The 21,846-nt window shown below is 40.0% G+C and overlaps 1 protein-coding gene across 3 annotated transcripts in view; it reads left to right on the top strand.

Annotated features, from left to right (window-relative positions):
- CPNE4 (copine 4) overlaps positions 1-21,846 on the top strand; it is a 630,288-nt gene that overhangs the window by 455,443 nt on the left and 152,999 nt on the right. For all 3 annotated transcript variants that reach the window (XM_057546089.1, XM_057546087.1, XM_057546088.1), the window contains one exon: positions 6,561-6,635. In XM_057546089.1, coding sequence (XP_057402072.1) covers positions 6,561-6,635 — 75 coding nt within the window. The remainder of the gene's footprint in view (positions 1-6,560; positions 6,636-21,846) is intronic.

The following is a 21,846-nucleotide window of genomic DNA, read 5'->3' as shown; positions in this document are numbered from 1 at the left end:
CAGATAGAATGGAGATAAAATTGAATTAAAGCTCAGTATCTCCACATAACAAATGTGATAAGGGTGTCCACACATTATGGCCTCTGAATGCATGGTGAAGTCCTAACTTGATTTAGAAGTGGTTTAACCTATATGCAGCTACATTGGTCCCTATATTTTTGTTGTTGTTATTATTGTTTTTCTCCCGACTTTTTTTTTTTTTAACATCTTTATTGGAGTATAACTGCTTTACGATGGTGTGCCAGTTTCCGCTCTATAACAAAGTGAATCAGCTATACATACACATACGTCCCCATATCTGCTCCCTCTTGCATCTCTGTCCCTCCCACCCTCCCTATCCCACTCCTCTAGGTAGTCACAAAGCACCGAGCTGATCTCCCTGTGCTATGCAGCTGCTTCCCACCAGCCATCCATCTTATGCTTGGTAGTGTACATATGTCCATGCCACTCTCCCACTCCATCCCAGCTTACCACTCCCGCTCCCCGTATCCTCAAGTCCATCCTCTAGTAGGTCTGCATCTCTATTACTGTCTTGCCCCTAGTTTCTTCTGACCATTTTTTTTCTTTTTTTTTTTTTTTAGATTCCATATATATGTGTTAGCATATAGTATTTGCTTTTCTCTTTCTGACTTACTTCACTCTGTATGACAGTCTCTAGGTCCATCCACCTCACTACAAATAACTCAGTTTCATTCCTTTTAATGTATGAGTAATATTCCATTCTATATATGTGCCACATCTTCTTTACCCATTCATCTGTTGATGGACACTTAGGTTGCTTCCATGTCCTGGCTATTGTCAATACAGCTGTAATGAATATTGTGGTACATGACTCTTTTTGAATTATGGTTTTCTCAGGGTATATGCCCAGTAGTGGGATTGCTGGGTCATATGGTAGTTCTATTTTTAGTTTTTTAAGGAACCTCCATAATGTTATCCATAGTGGCTGTATCAATTTACATTCCCACTAACAGTGCAACAGGGTTCCCTTTTCTCCACATCCTCTCCAGCATTTATTGTTTGTAGATTTTTTGATGATGGCCATTCTGACCGGTGTGAGATGATATCTCATTATAGTTTTGATTTGCATTTCTCTAATGATTAATGATGTTGAGCATTCTTTCATGTGTCTGTTGGCCATCTCTATATCTTCTTTGGAGAAATATCTATTTAGGTCTTCTGCCCATTTTTGTATTGGGTTGTTTGTTTTTTTGTTATTGAGCTGCATGAGCTGCTTGTAAATCTTGGAGATTAATCCTTTGTCCATTGATTCATTTGCAAATATTTTCTCCCATTCTGAGGGTTGTCTTTTGGTCTTGTTTATGGTTTCCTTTGCTGTGCAAAAGCTTTTAAGTTTCATTAGGTCCCATTTGTTTATTTTTGTTTTTATTTCCATTTCTCTAGGAGGTGGGTCAAAAAGGATCTTGCTGTGATTTATGTCATAGAGTGTTCTGCCTATGTTTTCCTAAGAGTTTTATAGTGTCTGACCTTACATTTAACTCTTTAATCCATTTTGAGTTTATTTTTGTGTATGGTGTTAGGGAGAGCTCTGCATTCATTCTTTTACATGTAGCTGTCCAGTTTTCTCAGCACCACTTATTGAAGAGGTTGTCTTTTCTTCACTGTATATTCTGGCCTCCTTTATCAAAGATAAGGTTACCATATGTGCGGGGGTTTACCTCTGGGCTTTCTATCCTGTTCCATTGATCTATATTTCTGTTTTTGTGCCAGTACCATACTGTCTTGATAACTGTAGCTTTGTAATATAGTCTGAAGTCAGGGAGCATGATTCCTCCAGCTCCGTTTTTCTTTCTCAAGATTGCTCTGGCTATTCAGGGTCTTTTGTGTTTCCATACAAATTTGACATTTTTTGTTCTAGTTCTGTGAAAAATGGCAGTGGTAGTTTGATAGGGATTGCACTGAATCTGTGGATTGCCTTGTGTAATAGCGTCATTTTCACAATGTTGATTCTTCCAATCCAAGAACATGGTACATCTCTCCATCTATTTGTATCATCTTTAATTTCTTTCATCAGTGTCTTATAATTTTCTGCATACAGGTCTTTTGTCTCCTTAGGTAGGTTTATTCCTAGATATTTTATTCTTTTTGTTGCAATGGTAAATCGGAGGGTTTTCTTAATTTCACTTTCAGATTTTTCATCATTAGTGTATAGGAATGCAGGAGATTTCTGTGCATCAATTTTGTATCCTTCTACTTTACCAAATTCATTGATTAGCTCTAGTAGTTTTCTGGTAGCATCTTTAGGATTCTCTATGTATAGTATCATGTCATCTGCAAACAGTGACAGCTTTACTTCTTCTTTTCCAATTTGGATTCCTTTTATTTCTTTATCCTCTCTGATTGCTGTGGCTAAAACTTTGAAAACTATGTTGAATAATAGTGGTGAGAATGCACAACCTTGTCTTGTTCCTGATCTTAGTGGAAATGGTTTCAGTTTTTCACCATTGAGAACGATATTGGCTGTGGGTTTGTCATATATGGCCTTTATTATGTTGAGGAAAGTTCCCTCTATGCCTACTTTCTGCAGGGTTTTTATCATAAATGGGTGTTGAATTTTGTCGAAAGCTTTCTCTGCATCTATTGAGATGATCATATGGTTTTTCTCCTTCAATTTGTTAATATGGTGTATCATGTTGATTGATTTGCATATATTGAAGAATCCTTGCATTTCTGGGATAAACCCCATTTGATCATAGTGTATGATCTTTTTAATTTGCTGTTGGATTCTGTTTGCTAGTATTTTGTGGAGGATTTTTCATGTATGTTCATCAGTGATATTGGCCTGTAGTTTTCTTTCTTTGTGACATCTTTATCTGGTTTTGGTATCAGGGTGATGGTGGCCACGTAAAATGAGTGGGGGAGTGTTCCTCCCTCTGCAATATTTTGGAAGAGTTTGAGAAGGATAGATGATAGTTCTTCTCTAAATGTTTGATAAAATTCACCTATAAAGCCATCTGGTCCTGGGCTTTTGTTTGTTGGAAGATTTTTAATCACAGTTTCAATTTCAGTGCTTGTGATTGGTCTGTTCATATTTTCTATTTCTTCCTGGTTCAGTCTCGGCAGGTTGTGCATTTCTAAGAATTTGTCCATTTCTTCCAGGTTGTCCATTTTATTGGCATAGAGTTGCTTGTAGTAATCTCTCATGATCCTTTGTATTTCTGCAGTGTCAGTTGTTACTTCTCCTTTTTCATTCCTAATTCTATTGATTTGAGTCTTCTCCCTTTTTTTCTTGATAAGTCTGGCTAATGGTTTATCAATTTTTTTTATCTTCTCAAAGAACCAGCTTTTAGTTTTATTGATCTTTGCTATCATTCCCTTCATTGCTTTTTCATTTATTTCTGGTCTGATCTTTATGATTTCTTTCCTTCTGTTACCCTGGGGATTTTTTGTTCTTCTCTCCTAATTGCTTTAGCTGTAAGGTTAGATTGTTTATTTGAGATGTTTCTTGTTTCTTAAGGTAGGATTGTATTGCTGTAAACTTCCCTCTTAGAACTGCTTGCTGTATCCCATAGGTTTTCGGTCGTTGTGTTTTCCTTGTCATTTGTTTCTAGGTATTTTTTGATTTCCTCTTTGATTTCTCAGTGATCTCTTTGTTATTAAGTAGTGTGTTGTTTAGCCTCCATGTGTTTGTATTTCTTACAGATTTTTTCCTGTAATTGATATCTATTCTCATAGCGTTGTGGTCGGAAAAGATACTTGATATGATTTCAATTTTCTTAAATTTACCAAGGCTTGATTTGTTACCCAAGATATGATCTATCCTGGAGAATGTTCCATGAGAACTTGAGAAAAATGTGTATTCTGTTGTTTTTGGGTGGAATGTCCTTTAAATATCAGTTAAGTCCATCTTCTTTAATGTATCATTTAAAGCTTGTGTTTCCTTATTTCTTTTCATTTTGGATGATCTGTCCATTGGTGAAAGTGGGGTGTTAAAGTCCCCTAATATGATTGTGTTACTGTCGATTTCCTCTTTTATGGCTGTTAGTATTTGCCTTATGTATTGAGGTGTTCCCATGTTGTGTGCATAAATATTTACAATTGTTATATCTTCTTCTTGTATTATCCCTTGGTCATTCTGTAGTGTCCTTCTTTGTCTCTTGTAATAGTCTCTGTTTTAACGTCTATTTTTCTGATATGAGAATTGCTGCTCCAGCTTTCTTTTGATTTCCATTTGCATTGAATATCTTTTTCCATCCCCTCACTTTCAGTCTGTATATGTCCCTAGGTCTGAAGTGGGTCTCTTGTAGACAGCATATATAAGGGTCTTCTTTTTGTATCCATTCAGGCAGTCTATCTCCTTTGGTTGGAGCATTTAATCCATTTATATTTAAGGTAATTATAGGTCTTTTCCTTCGCTTGTGTTTCCTGCCTAGAGAAGTTCCTTTAGAGTTTGTTGTAAAGCTAGTTTAGTGGTGATGAATTCTCTTAGCTTTTGCTTGTCTGTAAATCTTTTAATTTCTCCATTGAATCTGAATGAGATCCTTGCTGGGTAGAGTAATCTTGGTTGTAGTTTTTTCCCTTTCATCACTTTAAATATGTCCTGCCACTCCCTTCTGGCTTGCAGAGTTGCTGCTGAAAGATCAGCTGTTAACCTTATGGGGATTCCCTTATGTGTTACTTGTTTTTCCCTTGCTGCTTTTAATATTTGTTCTTTGTATTTAATTTTTGATAGTTTGATTAATATGTGTGTTCGTGTGTTTCTCCTTGGATTTATCCTGTATGGGACTCTCTGTGCTTCTAGGACTTGATTAACTATTTCCTTTCCCATATTAAGGAAGTTTTCAACTATAATATCTTCAAATATTTTCTCAGTCCCTTTGTTTTTCTCTTCTTCTTCTGTGACCCCTATAATTCGAATGCTGGTGCATTTAATGTTGTCCCAGTGGTCTGTGAGACTGTCCTCAATTCTTTTCATTCTTTTTTCTTTATTCTGTTCTGCAGTAGTTATTTCCACTATTCTATCTTCCAGGTCAGTTTTCCGTTCTTCTGCCTCAGTTATTCTTTTATTGATCCCTTCTAGAGAATTTTAATTTCATTTATTGTGTTGTTCATCACTTTTTGTTTGCTCTTTAGTTCTTCTAGGTCCTTGTTAAACATTTCTTTTATTTTCTCCATTCTATTTTCAAGATTTTGGATCATCTTTATTATCATTATTCTGTATTTTTCTTCAGGTAGACTGCCTATTTCCTCTTCATTTGTTAGGTCTGGTGGGTTTTTGCCTTGCTCCTTCATCTGCTGTTTGTTTCTCTGTCTTCTCATTTTTCTTAACTTACTGTTTTGTGGGTCTCCTATTTGCAGGCTGCATGTTCGTAGTTTCCGTTGTTTTTGGTGTCTGTACCCAGTGGCTAAGTTTGGTTCTTTGGGTTGTGTATGCTTCCTGGTGGAGGGGACTAGTGCCTGTGTTCTGCTGGATGAGGCTGGATCTTGTCTTTCTGGTGGGCAAGTTCACGTGTGGTAGGGTGTTTGGGGTGTCTGTGGCCTTATTATGATTTTAGGCAGCGTCTGTGCTAATGGATGGGGTTGTGTTCCTGTCTTGCTAGTTGTTTGGCATAGGGTGTCCTGCACTGTAGTTTGCTGGTTATTGAGTGGAGCTGGTCTTGGCACTGAGATGGAGATCTCTGGGAGATTTTCACCGTTTGATATTTCGTGGAGCTGGGAGGTCTCTTGTGGACCAGTGTCCTGAACTTGGCTCTCCCACCTCAGTGGCACAGCCCTGACGCCTGGCTGGAGCACCAAGAGCCTGTCCTCCACACGGCTTTCACGCTGCCTTAGTCTCGAAGCTCCCACCCCTGCTCCTCAGGCCGGTCTCCTTGCTTCTTTTTCCACCAGTTTTTGTTTCAAAGTTTTGAGAGTCACTATTCAATATTGGGAAGTGATCTTTTATGAAAAAGGGTGTTAGGTTATTATCTCTTCACTTATGTCAAAGTCTTTGTCAGGAATTCTGTCTTCTTGCGATTTAAGGGTTTATTTCCTTATTCTCTCTCTGTCTCTCTCTCTCTCGCTCACTCTCTCTCAAAGCCCAGGGACAGTCTTTTTTGAAACATTGGAATTAAAACATTTCTTTGGTGACCTTTTAACCATTGGTCTGGAAGGGATGTAGAGACCAGTTTATTCCCCACCCCTTGTTGGTGTAATTCAAAACAGTGAAGAAATATTGCTGCCTGCTCCTCCTTTTTTGTCAGTTCCCAAAGAAGAAAATGTATATAATTATTTATAGACGTGCCATTCAGTGCTGTGTGACCTTTGAAGGAAGAAGCTCTTCCTAATTGCTCCCCCAAAACCTCTTCCCTTAGCTTACACCCCATATCTCATGTTTTCATGCTCAGCACAGATGAGATCTAGTTATCTTCTGTGGTCTGTTCTAGGGAGTTCCCTGTACACCTGGAGATGCTGTGCCATCTTCACTGGGTTGTGGGAAACTCCATGCCAAATGTCAGTCTTTGTTGATTTTTTGGATCAGACATGAGCTAAATTGTTCATGAATTCCTGGGCTTAGTTGTCGAACTGCCACTGCACCTGATGTCTCCTTTTTCCTTTAGGTGATTGCTGAGGAATTATCTGGCAATGATGACTACGTTGAACTTGCCTTCAACGCACGGAAACTGGATGACAAGGTAAAGTGTTTGGCATCCGCTTTATTGAAGGTAGTAATAAAACTAGCACACAAAGCTTAATAAGATTCTCCCTCACAGCTATTTTTTCCCTTTCAACTCACATTATTAAACACATCAAAGATTTCAGAGAGGTCTGCAAAGTTAGGCTTCCCCCAAATTGAGAAGCAGTTAATGAGAAGTGGGAGGGACTATAATTAAAACAGGACCACCATTTTATTACACTAAGACTTCATTTCTTCCCAAATGCCACAGGTCATATGTGCATAAGTAAATGCAATTTAACCCCAGTTCTGGGAACTTTTCAAAGGAAAAGAGATGTGAAAGGGAAGAAAAGTTACATTTATTAAGCATCTATATTTGCCAGGTACGTGGTTAAGAACCTTTCAAGTATGATCACAGTTAATCATTCGTATAGCACCCTTGTAACAGGTATTACTAACCCTGTTTGGACCTTGATGAAGAAACAGATTCAAAGATGAAGTAATTGTCTAAGGTCAGTCCATGTGTTATCCAGATAGTCCAAGAAACAGACAACAAGACAGGGTTAACAATGCAAGAATTTTATTAGAAGAAATGCCTGTGTAGGGAACATTGGTAGGAAAACTGGGAGAGCTGACAGACCACAAAGTAAGTCTGAATATAAGTAAAGGAGAGCAGGAGAGAAGTGGCAGCTCCTGCAATGCCATGTAGTCTAAGGAAGGTTCCACAAAGCCATCAAGGAGTCCTAGAGCCAAAATTGGCCAGCAAGAGAGTCCTGTGTCTCCCATGAGTGCCTTTATAGCCCCTACACACACAGCACTGGCTGGGAGCAGCCCACAGGCAGCCTGGCCTCAGAGTGAGGGCAGGGTTGGATTTCCGAGCACAGCAGCTGGGGCCCATGGTAGGTTACACTCCCTGGAGTAGGAGGTCTGCAAAGCACATGCTCATAGCCACCATACCCTGCTAGTTGGTGGTAAAACTGAGGACTCAGTCCCATGTCAGTCTGACTCCCATCTGTACTCTTTCTGTTATATCTCACAACTTCCTCCCCATCACAGGCCGTATTAGTCTTGTGTATACAGAAAAAGTTCTACAGTCACCATCCCTTTAAAAAAAAGTTTCCTCTCCAACTTCACCATATATTTATTATTTCCCTCCAACCATATCCTTGAGTCAAAAAGCACATCATATCCATAAATGTATTCACAAAGGACTCCATTTTCCAAGGGTACAACTAAGGAAGAGGCGATACGGGGATGTGGGACTGCTTTTTCAAACAATCGCTTACAGGCATTAGGCTGGAAAGGGTAAAGCACTCAAGCAATTCCCCATAGTCTTAAGCAGCAGTTTATATCCTGGCATAGTTCATTTTCACCTACAAAAAGTACTCAGTCCATCTATGCATTCATTAATTCACTCTCTTATTTGTTCATTTATCCACTCGTTCATCATTCATTTACCAAACCTTTGTTGTATGCTTGTTATGCATCAGTTGGCGGGAAAAGGGCACACTCTGAACTACCCTTACACCCACAACCTGGAATTCACCATCTAAGTGACACATCAATTTAAATCACAAGTGCTATAATGATACTAGAGCCATAAGAGGATGATACACAATCAGAAAATCCTGAAAAGGGTAATCCATTCTGCCTGGGGACATTAGGAAAGACTTTGTTCTTAAGAAGGAATTATATTTGGATTTTTTTGTCCTGAGTAGATTGTGTAACACTTTCACAAACTGCTACCTTTTGACATTAGATGAGCGAGGTGCTGGGAACTGTAGAGTGCGTTGATGTCTGTGGGGTGTAAGCTCTTATCCCTCACTTCCTGTGATCATCGTGCTCTTTCTCTCCCGTCATCTTCAAGTTTCAGAATAACTCACCAGACTGCTTTGTAGCATCTTTCCTGGTGACAATTATAAGCCATTGGGTCAGTGTGTTGCAGTTTTAAGTTACTCACTTAATGGCTTATAATGGCTTCTTTCCACTTAGTCATGTCCTCTAGCTGACTTATGTTATAATGCAAGGGGCCATGGGGGTTTGTTAGTGGGTCCATTGGCTCTAAGGTGTTTGAGCAGTTTCCCTTCATTCAAATGAGCGCTTGCTTGCTAACAGAACTGAAAGAGCCCCATGCAGCACTTACCGTGGTTCTTGATGGCCGTTCCCACCCTCAGCTGTGCTGATTGTCCAGGGCCCTCAATTGCTCATTGCTGAGACCCCAATACCACAGAGCTGGAGATGCCAGGTCCTCCATAATATGGTGGTATCTTTCCCAGACTCAGTCACCCAGAGGGGAGCAGGCCCTGTTCAGACAAAAGCAGAGGCCATTGCTCCAGTGGACTGGGGAGTGAATGGTCTCAAGTGGAGAGACAGTAAAGTTGTAGAGTTGAGGAGCAAGATGGTACCATGAAGATCATCTCACACAACCTCTTCAGGAAACAGAGGCTCAGCAAGGCCGGATGACTTACACAAAGACACTGCTGCCCGGTTATCTATTTCTGCATCACAAACCACCTCAAAACTGGACAACTTATACTAACAACTACTTTATTATATGTCATAATTTTGAGGTTAGAAATTCAGGCAGGTTTCAACTGGGCAATTCTTCAGTTATACTCAGCTGGTGGAGGAGCTTTACTCACATGCCTGGCACATGGGACGGCTGGAAGGCTGGGCTCCACCAGCTCAGTCAGCTAGACTGCCTTCATGGTGGTCTTAGGTTTGTCACACTTTCTACATTGTGGCTGGCTTTTCCCAAGAGAACACCCCAAGAGAAGCAGGCAAAAGCTGTGTGACCTTTTCTGACCTAGGCTTCAAAGTCATGCAAGTGAGTCATAAGGCAGCCCAGAGTCGAGGGGAGGAGAGCGACTCCATGCCTTGATTGGGGAGTCATAATGTAGAAAAGCGTGTGGACAGTGGACATTGTAGTGGAAAATGCAACCCGCCACAGTATTTTTGTGATAGAATCAGAATAATAGAGGACAATTATTTCACGTCATAGCTGGTAAAAGCGTTCCCAGAGGTTCTCAAGGACGACCTCCTTCTAGCCTTTAGCACTAAATGAGGGTGTAGCTACCTGCATGTTAACAGTTAATCTTATATTAATTGAGAAAATAGACCATGACTAAAAGCCACTGAAATAAACAAATCTTTCAATTTAAAACATTTTGCTAATTAGTATCATGAGAGCAACTAATTTCTATATACATTTGAAAAATTGCAGTATGAATATGTGGGGAATATACACTATATCCAATTCAGACAATAGTTATGGAGATCTGGAACCCCAGTGCCCTTGCAGTAACTCTGGTAACCTCCAGGTATCCACATACCTCTGGTAGAAAGCTCTGCCTAATACAATTGCCCTCTTTTACGTATGAGGACATCGAGGTTCAGAGATGTGAAATGACTTACCAAAGGACACACACACACACACTCACAGATAATCAGTAACAGAGAGGGACTCAATCAGTTTGCCTAACTACAATCTAAATCTTCTTCAGGGCAGAGGGTTAATGAATACAAGTTGGATTGGTCTTGGGCTGTGGAGAACTTGGTTATGTTCCCGTGTATTTCGGGGAAGTGGGGAGCCAGAGAAGAGGAAGGTGAGGGTACGTATGCTACAAGGCAGCAGTCCTCAAGGTGTGGTCCCAGTTCCCAAGACCCTTTCGGAAGAATGCATGAGGTCAAAACCATTTTCATGGTAATACTAGGACATTATTTTCTTCCTTCACTCTCATTCTGTCACATGTGTACGGTGGTTTTCCAGAAGCTACATGATGCCTAGTATCACAACAGATTGAATGCAACAGCAGATATGAGAATCCTGCTGCTTTCTATTGATCTAGTCATTAAATTGATTTACAAAGATGTAAAATAATATCATTCTCCTGACAATTTTATACATTTGGAAAATATAATTATATCCCATTAAGATGTTATTTTTTATTATGATGTCATAGGTTTATCTTTATTACTTTTAAAATGATATAACAAATGAATATTTTTTAAAATTCTCAGTTTTAATTTATAATATGGTAAAATATTGACAGATATAATCCACATAAACAAAAGCTCCTTGGTGTCCTCAATAATTTTTAAGAGTGTAAAAGGGTCCTGAGACCAAAAAGTTTGAGAACTGCTACTGTGGAATATAATAGTACTTTTGCAAACCACAATGACAGATAATGTCCCTTTTCTGTCATTTTCTGTCATTTTTAACTCCCCTTTCCAATGCTGTCCAGGAAACCAGCAGCTATCTATTCAGGACGGAAATCCAGAGTCCTTGAAATCTGAGAAGTAGGCTTCATGAGAGCCGCATATAAAATAGATGAGGTTTGCAAGAAATAACTTATTTGTCTACTGTTAATGCAATTCACTTTGTGGAGAGATAGGCTTTTTAACTCCTAAATCACATTTATTACATTAGCAGCTAGTTGGTGATTAATCTAACAAGTAGAGATATGAATGTAATCACTTTGGAACTTTCAAACTGACAAAGTGTTCTTTCTCCTCCCTTTCCTGAGAAAGTATTCATGACGGTGTGTTGGAACTGATTCTCACACTGGTGCTCTTCATATATGTAATCATGATCATTATAAGCTGTATTTTTTAATATTGCCATGATGCTAGTTTGATGGGGTGCTGTATAAGCAGTTGAATCTCTCTCTGAAGGAGAGGTTGGTAAACATTTCCTATAAAGGTCAGATGGTGAATAGTTTAGACTTGCATGTTGTATGGTCTCTGTCCCAACTATGCACATTTGCCTTTGCAGCATGAAAACAGCCATAGACAATACGTAAATGAATGAGCATGGCAATGTTCCAATAAAACTTTATTCACAAAAACAGGCAGTGGGGGACTTCCCTGCTGGAACAGTGGTTAAGAATCTGCCTGCTAATACAGGGGACACAGGTTCAAGCCCTGGTTCAGGAAGATACCACATGCCACAGAGCAACTAAGCCCATGCACTACAACTACCGAGCATGTGCTCTAGAGCCTGCAAGCCACAACTACTGAGCCCACACACCGCAACTACTGAACTCTGCATGCTCTAGGGCCCACACTTTGCAACAAGAGGAGCCACCACAATGAGGAGCCCATGCACTGCAATAAAGAGTAACCCCCACTCCCTGCAACTAGAGAAAGCCCACATGCAGCAACAAAGACACAACGCAGCCAAAAAGTAAATAAATAAATTAAAAAAAAAGAAAAAACTAAAAAAAAAACCCTAATGAACAGGCAGTGGGCTGAATTTGGGCCACCCACCATACTTTACCGACCGCTGTTCTATAGCAACATTAACTCTCTCATGTTGCGCTGTGATTTTACTATGTTCAAGTATGCCTGCCTGAAAACTAATCCAGCCTGCATTAATGAAAGCAAATTATCATTCAGGAGTATCTACAATGTACCAGGTGTCAGGTGTCTAACTACATTACCCCCAAAGCTCACCATATTCTTAAAAATGGGTCTTATTATTTCCAGTCTACAGATGATGCATAGTGAGGTCAAAGAATTTGCCCAAAGTCACAAGGCGAGGAAGCTATAGAGTCGGGATATGACCCCATATCATTCAAACAATCTCTTCTAGTTCCAACATTCTGTTCTCATGATCATTGTCATGGCTATGCACTGCTTCCTTTTCTCTTTCAAACCTCAGCTGATTGCTTACTGACCTCTCACTTGACTAAATTTCTTTCATATTGGACTAAAAGAGCAGGGGCATAGCCTCCAAGTTATTAAAACATTTTACCATAGCAAAACTTCAGTAAAATGCCTATATCATTAATTTTCATTGTACTGAACTGTCCCAAGGGCCATCTTTTTTTTTTTTTTTTTACTTGATTTTTTATTTATTTATTTATTTTATTTTTGGCTGTGTTGGGTCTTCGGTTCGTGCGAGGGCTTTCTCCAGTTGCGGCAAGCGGGGGCCACTCTTCATCGCGGTGCGGGGACCGCTCTTCATCGCGGTGCGCGGGCCTTTCTCTATCGCGGCCCCTCCCGTCGCGGGGCACAGGCTCCAGACGCGCAGGCTCAGCAATTGTGGCTCACGGGCCCAGCTGCTCCGTGGCATGTGGGATCTTCCCAGACCAGGGCTCGAACCCGTGTCCCCTGCATTAGCAGGCAGATTCTCAACCACTGCGCCACCAGGGAAGCCCCCAAGGGCCATCTTAATGTTGATGGTCAAGCAAAGGAAACTGAAAATTCCAGATTGAGGTCAAGTAACTACACAATTAGACACAGATTTGTTGTTTTTAACTATGAATCTCTGAGTGTACATTTTAGATGCATTTGAGCTGCTTATGAGTTGTTTTATTTTCAGAAATCAGATGTCTTCTTAATAGTAATCACCCCTGAGGCTTTCCTGGTGGTGCAGTGGTTAAGAATCCACCTGCCAATGCAGGGGACACAGGTTCAAGCCCTGGTCCAGGAAGATCCCACATGACGTGGACCAAATAAGCCCTTGCACTACAACTCCTGAGCCTGTGCTCTAGAGCCCACAAGCCACAACTACTGAGCCCACATGCCACAACTACTGAAACCCACGTGCCTAGAGCCTGTACTCCACAACAAGAGAATCCACCACAATGAGAAGCCTGTGCACCATAATGAAGAGTAGCCCCTGCTCGCTGCAACCAGAGAAAGCCCACACACAGCAACGAAGACCCAACTCAGCCAAAAATAAATAAATAAATAAATTTATTTTTTTAAAAAAAGAGCTCTTACTAACATTAAAAAAAAAAATAGGAGGAGAAGATGGTGGAAGAGTAAGACGCGGAGATCACCTTCCTCAACACAGATACATCAGAAATACATCTACACGTGGAACTGCTCCTACAGAACACCCACTGAACGCTGGCAGAAGACGTCAGACCTCCCAAAAGGCAAGAAACTCCCCACGTACCTGGGTAGGGCAAAAGAAAAAAGAAACAACAGAGACAAAAGAATAGGGATGGTACCTGCACCAGTGGGAGGGAGCTGTGAAGGAGGAAACGTTTCCACACACTAGGAAGCCCCTTTGCGGGTGGAGACTGCAAGTGGCAGAGGGGGAAGCTTCAGAGCCACGGAGGAGAGCGGCAGCAACAAGGGGGCGGAGAGCAAAGCGGAGAGATACCCGCACAGAGGAGCGGTGCCGACCAGCACTCACCAGCCCAAGAGGCTTGTCTGCTCACCCGCCAGGGCGGACGGGGCTGGGAGCTGAGGCTCCGGCTTCGGTCGGATCGCAGGGAGAGGACTGAGGTTGGCCGCGTGAACACAGCCTGAAGGGGTTAGTGCACCACAGCTAGCCAGGAGGGAGTCCAGGAAAAGGTCTGGAGCTGCCGAACAGGCAAGAGATTTTTTCGTGCCTCTTTGTTTCCTGGTGCGCGAGGAGAGGGGACTCAGAGCACCGCCTAAACGAGCTCCAGAGATGGGCGCGAGCCGCGGCTATCAGTGCGGACCCCAGAGATGGGCATGAAATGCTAAGGCTGCTGCTGCAGCCACCAAGAAGCCTGTATGCAAGCACAGGTCACTATCCACACCACCCCTCCTGGGAGCCTGTGCAGCCCACCACTGCCAGGGTCCCGTGATCCAGGGACAACTTCCCCGGGAGAATGCACGGTGCTCCTCAGGCTGCTGCAATGTCACGCTGGCCTCTTGCTGCCGCAGGCTCGCCCCATATCCATACCCTTCCCTCACCCTGGCCTGAGTGAGCCAGAGCCCCCGAAGCAGCTGCTCCTTTAACCCCGTCCTGTGTGAGCGAAGAACAGACACCCTCAGGCGACCTACAAGCAGAGGCGGGTCCAAATCCAAAGCTGAAACCCGGGAGCTGTGCGAACAAACAAGAGAAAGGGAAATTTCTCCCAGCAGCCTCAGAAGCAGCGGATTAAAGCTCCACAAACAACTTGATGTACCTGTATCTGAGGAATACCTGAATAGACATTGAACCATCCCAAATTGAGGAGGTGGACTTTGGGAGCAAGATATATTATTTTTTCACCTTTTCCTCTTTTTGTGAGTGTGTATGTGTATGCTTCTGGGTGAGATTGTGTCTGTATAGCTTTGCTTTCACCATTTGTCCTAGGGTTCTGTCCGTGCATTGTTTTTTATTTTTTTTTTTACTTAAAATTTTTTTTTCTTTTTTTCTTAATAATTATTTTTTATTTTAATAACTTTATTTTATCTTTATTTTATTTTATCCTCTTTCTTTTTTTTCTTTCTATTTTTTCTCCCTTTTATTCTGAGCTGTGTGGAAGAAAGATTCTTGGTGCTCCAGCCAGGCATCAGGGCTGTGCCTCAGAGGTGGGAGAGCCAACTTCAGGACACTGGACCACAAGACACCTCCCAACTACACGTAATACCAAATGACGAAAATCTCCCAGGGATCTCCATCTCAACACGAAGACCCAGCTTCACTCAACGACCAGCAAGTTTAGTGCTGGACACCCTATGCCAAACAACTAGCAAGACAGGAACACAGCCCCATCCATTAACAGAGAGGCTGCTTAACATCATAATAAGGCCACAGACACCCCAAAACACGCCACCAGACGTGAACCTGCTCACCAAAAAGACAAGATCCAGCATCATCCAGCAGAACACAGGCACTAGTCCCCTCCACCAGGAAGCCTACACAACGAACTGAAACAACCTTAGCCACTGGGAACAGATACCAAAAACAACGGGAATTACGAACCTGCAGCCTGCGAAAAGGAGACCCCAAACACAGTAAGATAAACAAAATGAGAAGAAAGAAAAACACACAGCAGATGAAGGAGCAAGGCAAAAACACACCAGACCTAACAAATGAAGAGGAAGTAGGCAGTCTACCTGAAAAAGAATTCAGAATACTGATAGTAAAGATGATCCAAAATCTTGGAAATAGAATAGACAAAATGCAAGAAACATTTAACAAGGACTTAGAACAACTAAAGAGTAAACAAGCAATGATGAAAAACAATAAATGAAGTTCAAAATACTCTAGACAGGATCAATAGCAGAATAACTGAGGCAGAAGAACGGGTAAGTGACCTGGAAGATAAAATAGTGGAAATAAGTACTGCAGAGCAGAATAAAGAAAAAAGAATGAAAAGAACTGAGGACAGTCTCAGAGACCTCTGGGACAACATTAAATGCACCAACATTCGAATTCTAGGGGTCCCAGAAGAAGAAGAGAAAAAGAAAGGGACTGAGAAAATATTTGAAGACATTATAGTTAAAAACCTCCCTTATATTGGAAAGGAAAAGTTAATCAACTCCTGGAATCACAGAGAGTCCCATACAGGATAAATCCAAGGACAAATACGCCAAGACACATATTAATCAAGCTATCAAAAATTAAATATAAAGAAAACATATTAAAAGCAGCAAGGGAAAAAAACCAAATAACACACAAGGGAATCCCCATAAGGTTAACAGCTGATCTTTCAGGAGAAACTCTGCAAGCCACAAGGAAGTGGCAGGACATATTTAAAGTGATGAAGGAGAAAAATCCTGCAACCAAGATTACTCTACCCAGCAAGGATCTCATTCAGATTTGATGGAGAAATTAAAATCTTTTACAGACAAGCAAAAGCTGAGAGAGTTCAGCACCACCAAACCAGCTTTACAACAAATGCTAAAGGAACTTCTCTAGGCAAGAAACACAAGAGAAGGAAAACACCTACAATAACAAACCCAAAACATTTAAGAAAATGGGAATAGGAACATACATATTGATAATTACCTTAAATGTAAATGGATTAAATGCTCCCACAAAAAGTCACAGACTGGCTGAATGGGTACAAAAATAAGACCTGTATATATGCTGTCTACAAGAGACTCACTTCAGACCTAGGGACACATACAGACTAAAATTGAGGGGATGGAAAAAGATATTCCATGCAAATGGAAATCAAAAGAAAGCTGGAGTAGCAATTCTCATATCAGACAAAATAGACTTTAAAATAAAGACTATTATAAGAGACAAAGAAGGACACTATATAATGATCAACGGATCGATTCAAGAATAAGGTATAACAATTGTAAATATTTATGCACCCAACATAGGAGCACCTCAATACATAAGGCAAATACTAACAGCCATAAAAAGGGAAATCGACAGTAACACAATCACAGTAGGGGATTTTAACACCCCACTTTCAGCAATGGACAGATCATCCAAAATGAAAATAAATAAGGAAACACAAGCTTTAAATGATACATTAAACAAGATGGACTTAATTGATATTTATAGAACATTCCATCCAAAAACAACAGAATACACTTTTTCTCAAGTGCTCATGGAACATTCTCCAGGATAGATCATATCTTGGGTCACAAATCAAGCCTTGGTAAATTTAAGAAAATTGAAATCATATCAAGTATCTTTTCCGACCACAACGCTATGAGACTAGATATCATTTACAGGAAAAGATCTGTAAAAAATACAAACACATGGAGGCTACACAATACACTACTTAATAACGAAGTGATCACTGAAGAAATCAAAGGGGAAATCTAAAAATACCTAAAAACAAATGACAATGGAGACACAACAACCCAAAACCTATGGGATGCAGCAAAAGCAGTTCTAAGAGGGAAGGTTATAGCAATACAAGCCTACCTCAAGAAACAGGAGACATCTCGAATAAACAACCTAACCTTGCACCTAAAGCAATTACAGAAAGAAGAACAAAGAAACTCCAAAGTTAGCAGAAGGAAAGAAATCATAAAGATCAGATCAGAAATAAATGAAAAAGAAATGAAGGAAACAATAGCAAAGATCAATAAAACTAAAAGCTGGTTCTTGAGAAGATAAACAAAATTGATAAACCATTAGCCAGACTCATCAAGAAAAAAAGGGAGACGACTCAAATCAATAGAATTAGAAATGAAAAAGGAGAAGTAACAACTGACACTGCAGAAATACAAAGGATCATGAGAGATTACTACAAGCAACTCTATGCCAATAAAATGGACAACCTGGAAGAAATGGACAAATTCTTAGAAATGCACAACCTGCCGAGACTGGACCAGGAAGAAATAGAAAATATGAACAGACCAATCACAAGCACTGAAATTGAAACTGTGATTAAAAATCTTCCAACAAACAAAAGCCCAGGACCAGATGGCTTCACAGGTGAATTCTATCAAACATTTAGAGAAGAGCTAACACCTATCCTTCTCAAACTCTTCCAAAATATTGCAGAGGGAGGAACACTCCCCAACTCCTCTAGGAGGCCACCATCGCCCTGATACCAAAACCAGATAAAGATGTCACAAAGAAAGAAAACTACAGGCCAATATCACTGATGAACATAGATGCAAAAATCCTCAACAAAATACTAGCAAACAGAATCCAACAGCACACTAAAAGGATCATACACCATGATGAAGTGGGGTTTATCCCAGGAATGCAAGGATTCTTCAATATACGCACATCAATCAACGTGATACATCATATTAACAAATTGAAGGAGAAAAAAACATATGATCATCTCAATAGATGCAGAGAAATCTTTCAACAAAATTCAACACCCATTTATGGTAAGAGCCCTGCAGAAAGTAGGCATAGAGAGAAATTTCCTCAACATAATAAAAGCCATATATGACAAACCCACAGCCAACATCGTTCTCAATGGTGAAAAACTGAAACCATTTCCACTAAGATCAGGATCAAGACAAGGTTGCCCACTCTCACCACTATTATTCAACATAGTTTTGGAAGTGTTAGCCACAGCAATCAGAGAAGAAAAAGAAATAAAAGGAATCCAAATTGGAAAAGAAGAATTAAAGCTGTCACTCTTTGCAGATGACATGATACTATACATAGAGAATCCTAAAGATGCTACCAGGAAAATACTAGAGCTAATCAATGAATTTGGTAAAGTAGCAGGATACAAAATTAATGCACAGAAATCTCTTGCATTTCTATACACTAATGATGAAAAATCTGAAAGTGAAATTAAGAAAACCCTCCGATTTACCATTGCAACAAAAAGAGTAAAATATCTAGGAATAAACCTACCTAAGGAGACAAAAAACCTGTATGCAGAAAATTATAAGACACTGATGAAAGAAATTAAAGATGATACAAATAGATGGAGAGATATACCATGTTCTCGGATTGGAAGAATCAACTTTGTGAAAATGACTCTACTACCCAAAGCAATCTACAGATTCAATGCAATCCCTATCAAACTACCACTGGCATTTTTCACAGAAGTAGAACAAAAAATTTCACAATTTGTATGGAAACACAAAAGACCCCAAATAGCCAAAGGAATCTTGAGAATGAAAAACGGAGCTGGAGGAATCATGCTCTCTGACTTCAGACTATACTACAAAGCTACAGTAATCAAGACAGTATGGTACTGGCACAAAAACAGAAACAGATCAATGGAACAGGATAGAAAGCCCAGAGATAGACCCACGCACATATGGTCACCTTATCTTTGATAAAGGAGGGAAGCATATACAGTGGAGAAAAGACAGCCTCTTCAATAAGTGGTGGTGGGAAAACTGGACAGGTACATGTAAAAGTATGAAATTAGTTCACTCCCTAACACCATACACAAAAATAAACTCAAAATGGATTAAAGACCTAAATGTAAGGCCAGAAACTATCAAACTCTTAGAGGGAAACATAGGCAGAACACTCTATGACATAAATCACAGCAAGATCCTTTTTGACCCAGCTCCTAGGGAAATGGAAAAAGAAAACAAAAATAAACAAAAACAAAAATAAACAAATTAAAAAAACAAAAATAAACGTAAAAGCTTTTGCACAGCGAAGGAAACCATAAACAAGATCAAAAGACAACCCTCAGAATGGGAGAAAATATTTGCAAATGAAGCAACTGACAAAGGATTAATCTCCAAAATTTACAAGCAACACATGCAGCTCAATAACAAAAAAACAAACAACCCAATCCAAAAATGGGCAGAAGACCTAAATAGACATTTTTCCAATGAAGATATACAGATTGCCAACAAACACATGAAAGAATGCTCAACATCATTAATCATTAGAGAAATGCAAATCAAAACTACAATGAGATATCATCTCACACCAGTCAGAATGGCCATCATCAAAAACTCTAGAAACAATAAATGCTGGAGAGGGTGTGGAGAAAAGGGAACACTCCTGCACTGTTGGTGGGAATGTAAATTGATACAGCCACTATGGAGAGCAGTTTGGAGGTTCCTTTGAAAACTAAAAATAGAACTATCATACGACCCAGCAATCCCACTTCTGAGCATATGACCTGAGAAAACCATAATTCAAAAAGAGTCATGTACCACAATATTCATTGCAGCTGTATTGACAATAGCCAGGACATGGAAGCAACCTAAATGTCCATCATCGGATGAGTGGATAAAGATGATGTGGCACATATATACAATGGAATATTACTCAGCCATCAAAAGAAACGAAATGGAGTTATTTGTAGTGAGGTGGATGGAATTAGAGTCTGTCATACAGAGTGAAGTAAGTCAGAAAGAGAAAAACAAATACAGTATGCTAACACATATATATGGAATCTAAGGGGAAAAAAATATCTTTAAGAACCTAGTGGCAAGACGAGAATAAAGACACAGACCTACTAGAGAATGGACTTGAGGATATGGGGAAGGGGAAGGGTAAGATGTGACAAAGTGAGAGAGTGGCATGGACATATATACACCACCAAACGTAAAATAGATAGCTAGTGGGAAGTAACCACATAGCACAGGGAGATCAACTCTGTGCTTTGTGACCACCTAGAGGGGTGGGATAGGGAGGGTGGGAGGGAGATGCAAGAGGGAAGAGATATGGGAACATATGTATATGTATAACTGATTCACTTTGTTATAAAGCAGAAACTAACACACCATTGTAAAGCAATTATATTCCAATAAAGATGTTTAAAAAAAAAAAACTAAAAAAAAAAAAGTAATCATCCCTGATATTTGTATAGTGCTTTAATAAGTGTCCTCAAGCATTCTCTCTTTTATTGGTAATAATAAATAGCAGTAGTGCTTTCTGAGTGCTGACCATGTGCCAGGCACTGGACTCAACACTTAGGTGCATCAGCAACTATAATCTTTCTGCATTGCTTTGAGGAAAAGCTGATACCTTCTCCATTATGGATAAAGAAACTGAGATGTGGAAAAATTAAATATCCTGTCCTACATCACCCAGACTGTATATGGTGGAATCAGTATTTGAAAGCCAGTGTGCTACATGTAAGACTTTTTATTTACTTGAAGATGAAGATTATATCCTGATCTTTCTTTTCTTGATTTGTAGTACTGTTACCAAGTCCAAGCTCACTCTGCTCACCACACAACAGACCAATAAATCAGGAGATGAGATGTTGAGGCAAGGAACAGTGACTTTATTCGGAAAGCTGGAAGACCAAGAAGATGGCAGACTAGTGTCCCCAAAACCATCTTACCAGGGTCTGGATGCCAGTTTCTTTTATAGAACAGAGAGTGGGAGGAGGTGAGGAAATAAAGTAAAAGGGCCGTTATTTTTGCCTGGCTTGGCCAGCATCGGGGAGGGTATGTGAGAATTTCTTCCTTTCTACAGCCATTCATAGGTGGGCAGGGTCAGATTGTCTCCCTGTGAGCTGAACAAAGGCCCTTTAGTTTAACATTCAGGCAGAGAGGCAGGGTCCCCTGAGGCAGACCATTATGTATGATTATAGTAACAAAAGCAATGAAAAGCAAAGGTTAAAGTCAAAGAAACAGATCCAACATGGAGTCAGATTTTGCTCTTCCCTGTTACAGTACGTCCTCCTGACAACAACTCCATGCCTATCCTTAATAGTAGCTTAAAAGCATGTGAAAAAAAGCAGAAAAAAACATTGCAATATACTTCCAAGAGAAAAAAATAGGGTACCAAAGTGTATATAGTGTATGATTACAAATATTTTTTAAAAGAAAGAAAGAAAATTATGTCTAGATTCTAGAAAAAAATTTATCCAAATGTTATTGATAGTTGTGGTATTATGGGTGAGATTATGGGCTATTTTTTCCTTCTTTCTATTTTTTCTATATTTTCTATTTTTTAAAAAAACGATAGCAAACATTTAAAATTATGAATAAAAGGAAAAAGAAAAATAACTGATAGCGTTCCTCCAGTGTGTTGAGCAATTCTTAAGTACAATTGACATACACATTCCCTGAGGGACCAACAATCTATCTCAGGGGTCGAAGCCTGCGGCTCCTGGAGAAGGGCCCCAAGGGCACGCAGAACAAGCTAAAGTGCCCACACTAGGAAT

The sequence above is a fragment of the Balaenoptera acutorostrata genome, chromosome 4 (genome assembly GCF_949987535.1).
Source record: "Balaenoptera acutorostrata chromosome 4, mBalAcu1.1, whole genome shotgun sequence".
Classification (NCBI taxonomy): domain Eukaryota; kingdom Metazoa; phylum Chordata; class Mammalia; order Artiodactyla; family Balaenopteridae; genus Balaenoptera; species Balaenoptera acutorostrata.
Note: the sequence above shows the minus strand (reverse complement) of the source record. Positions and strands in the feature narration are given on the sequence as shown.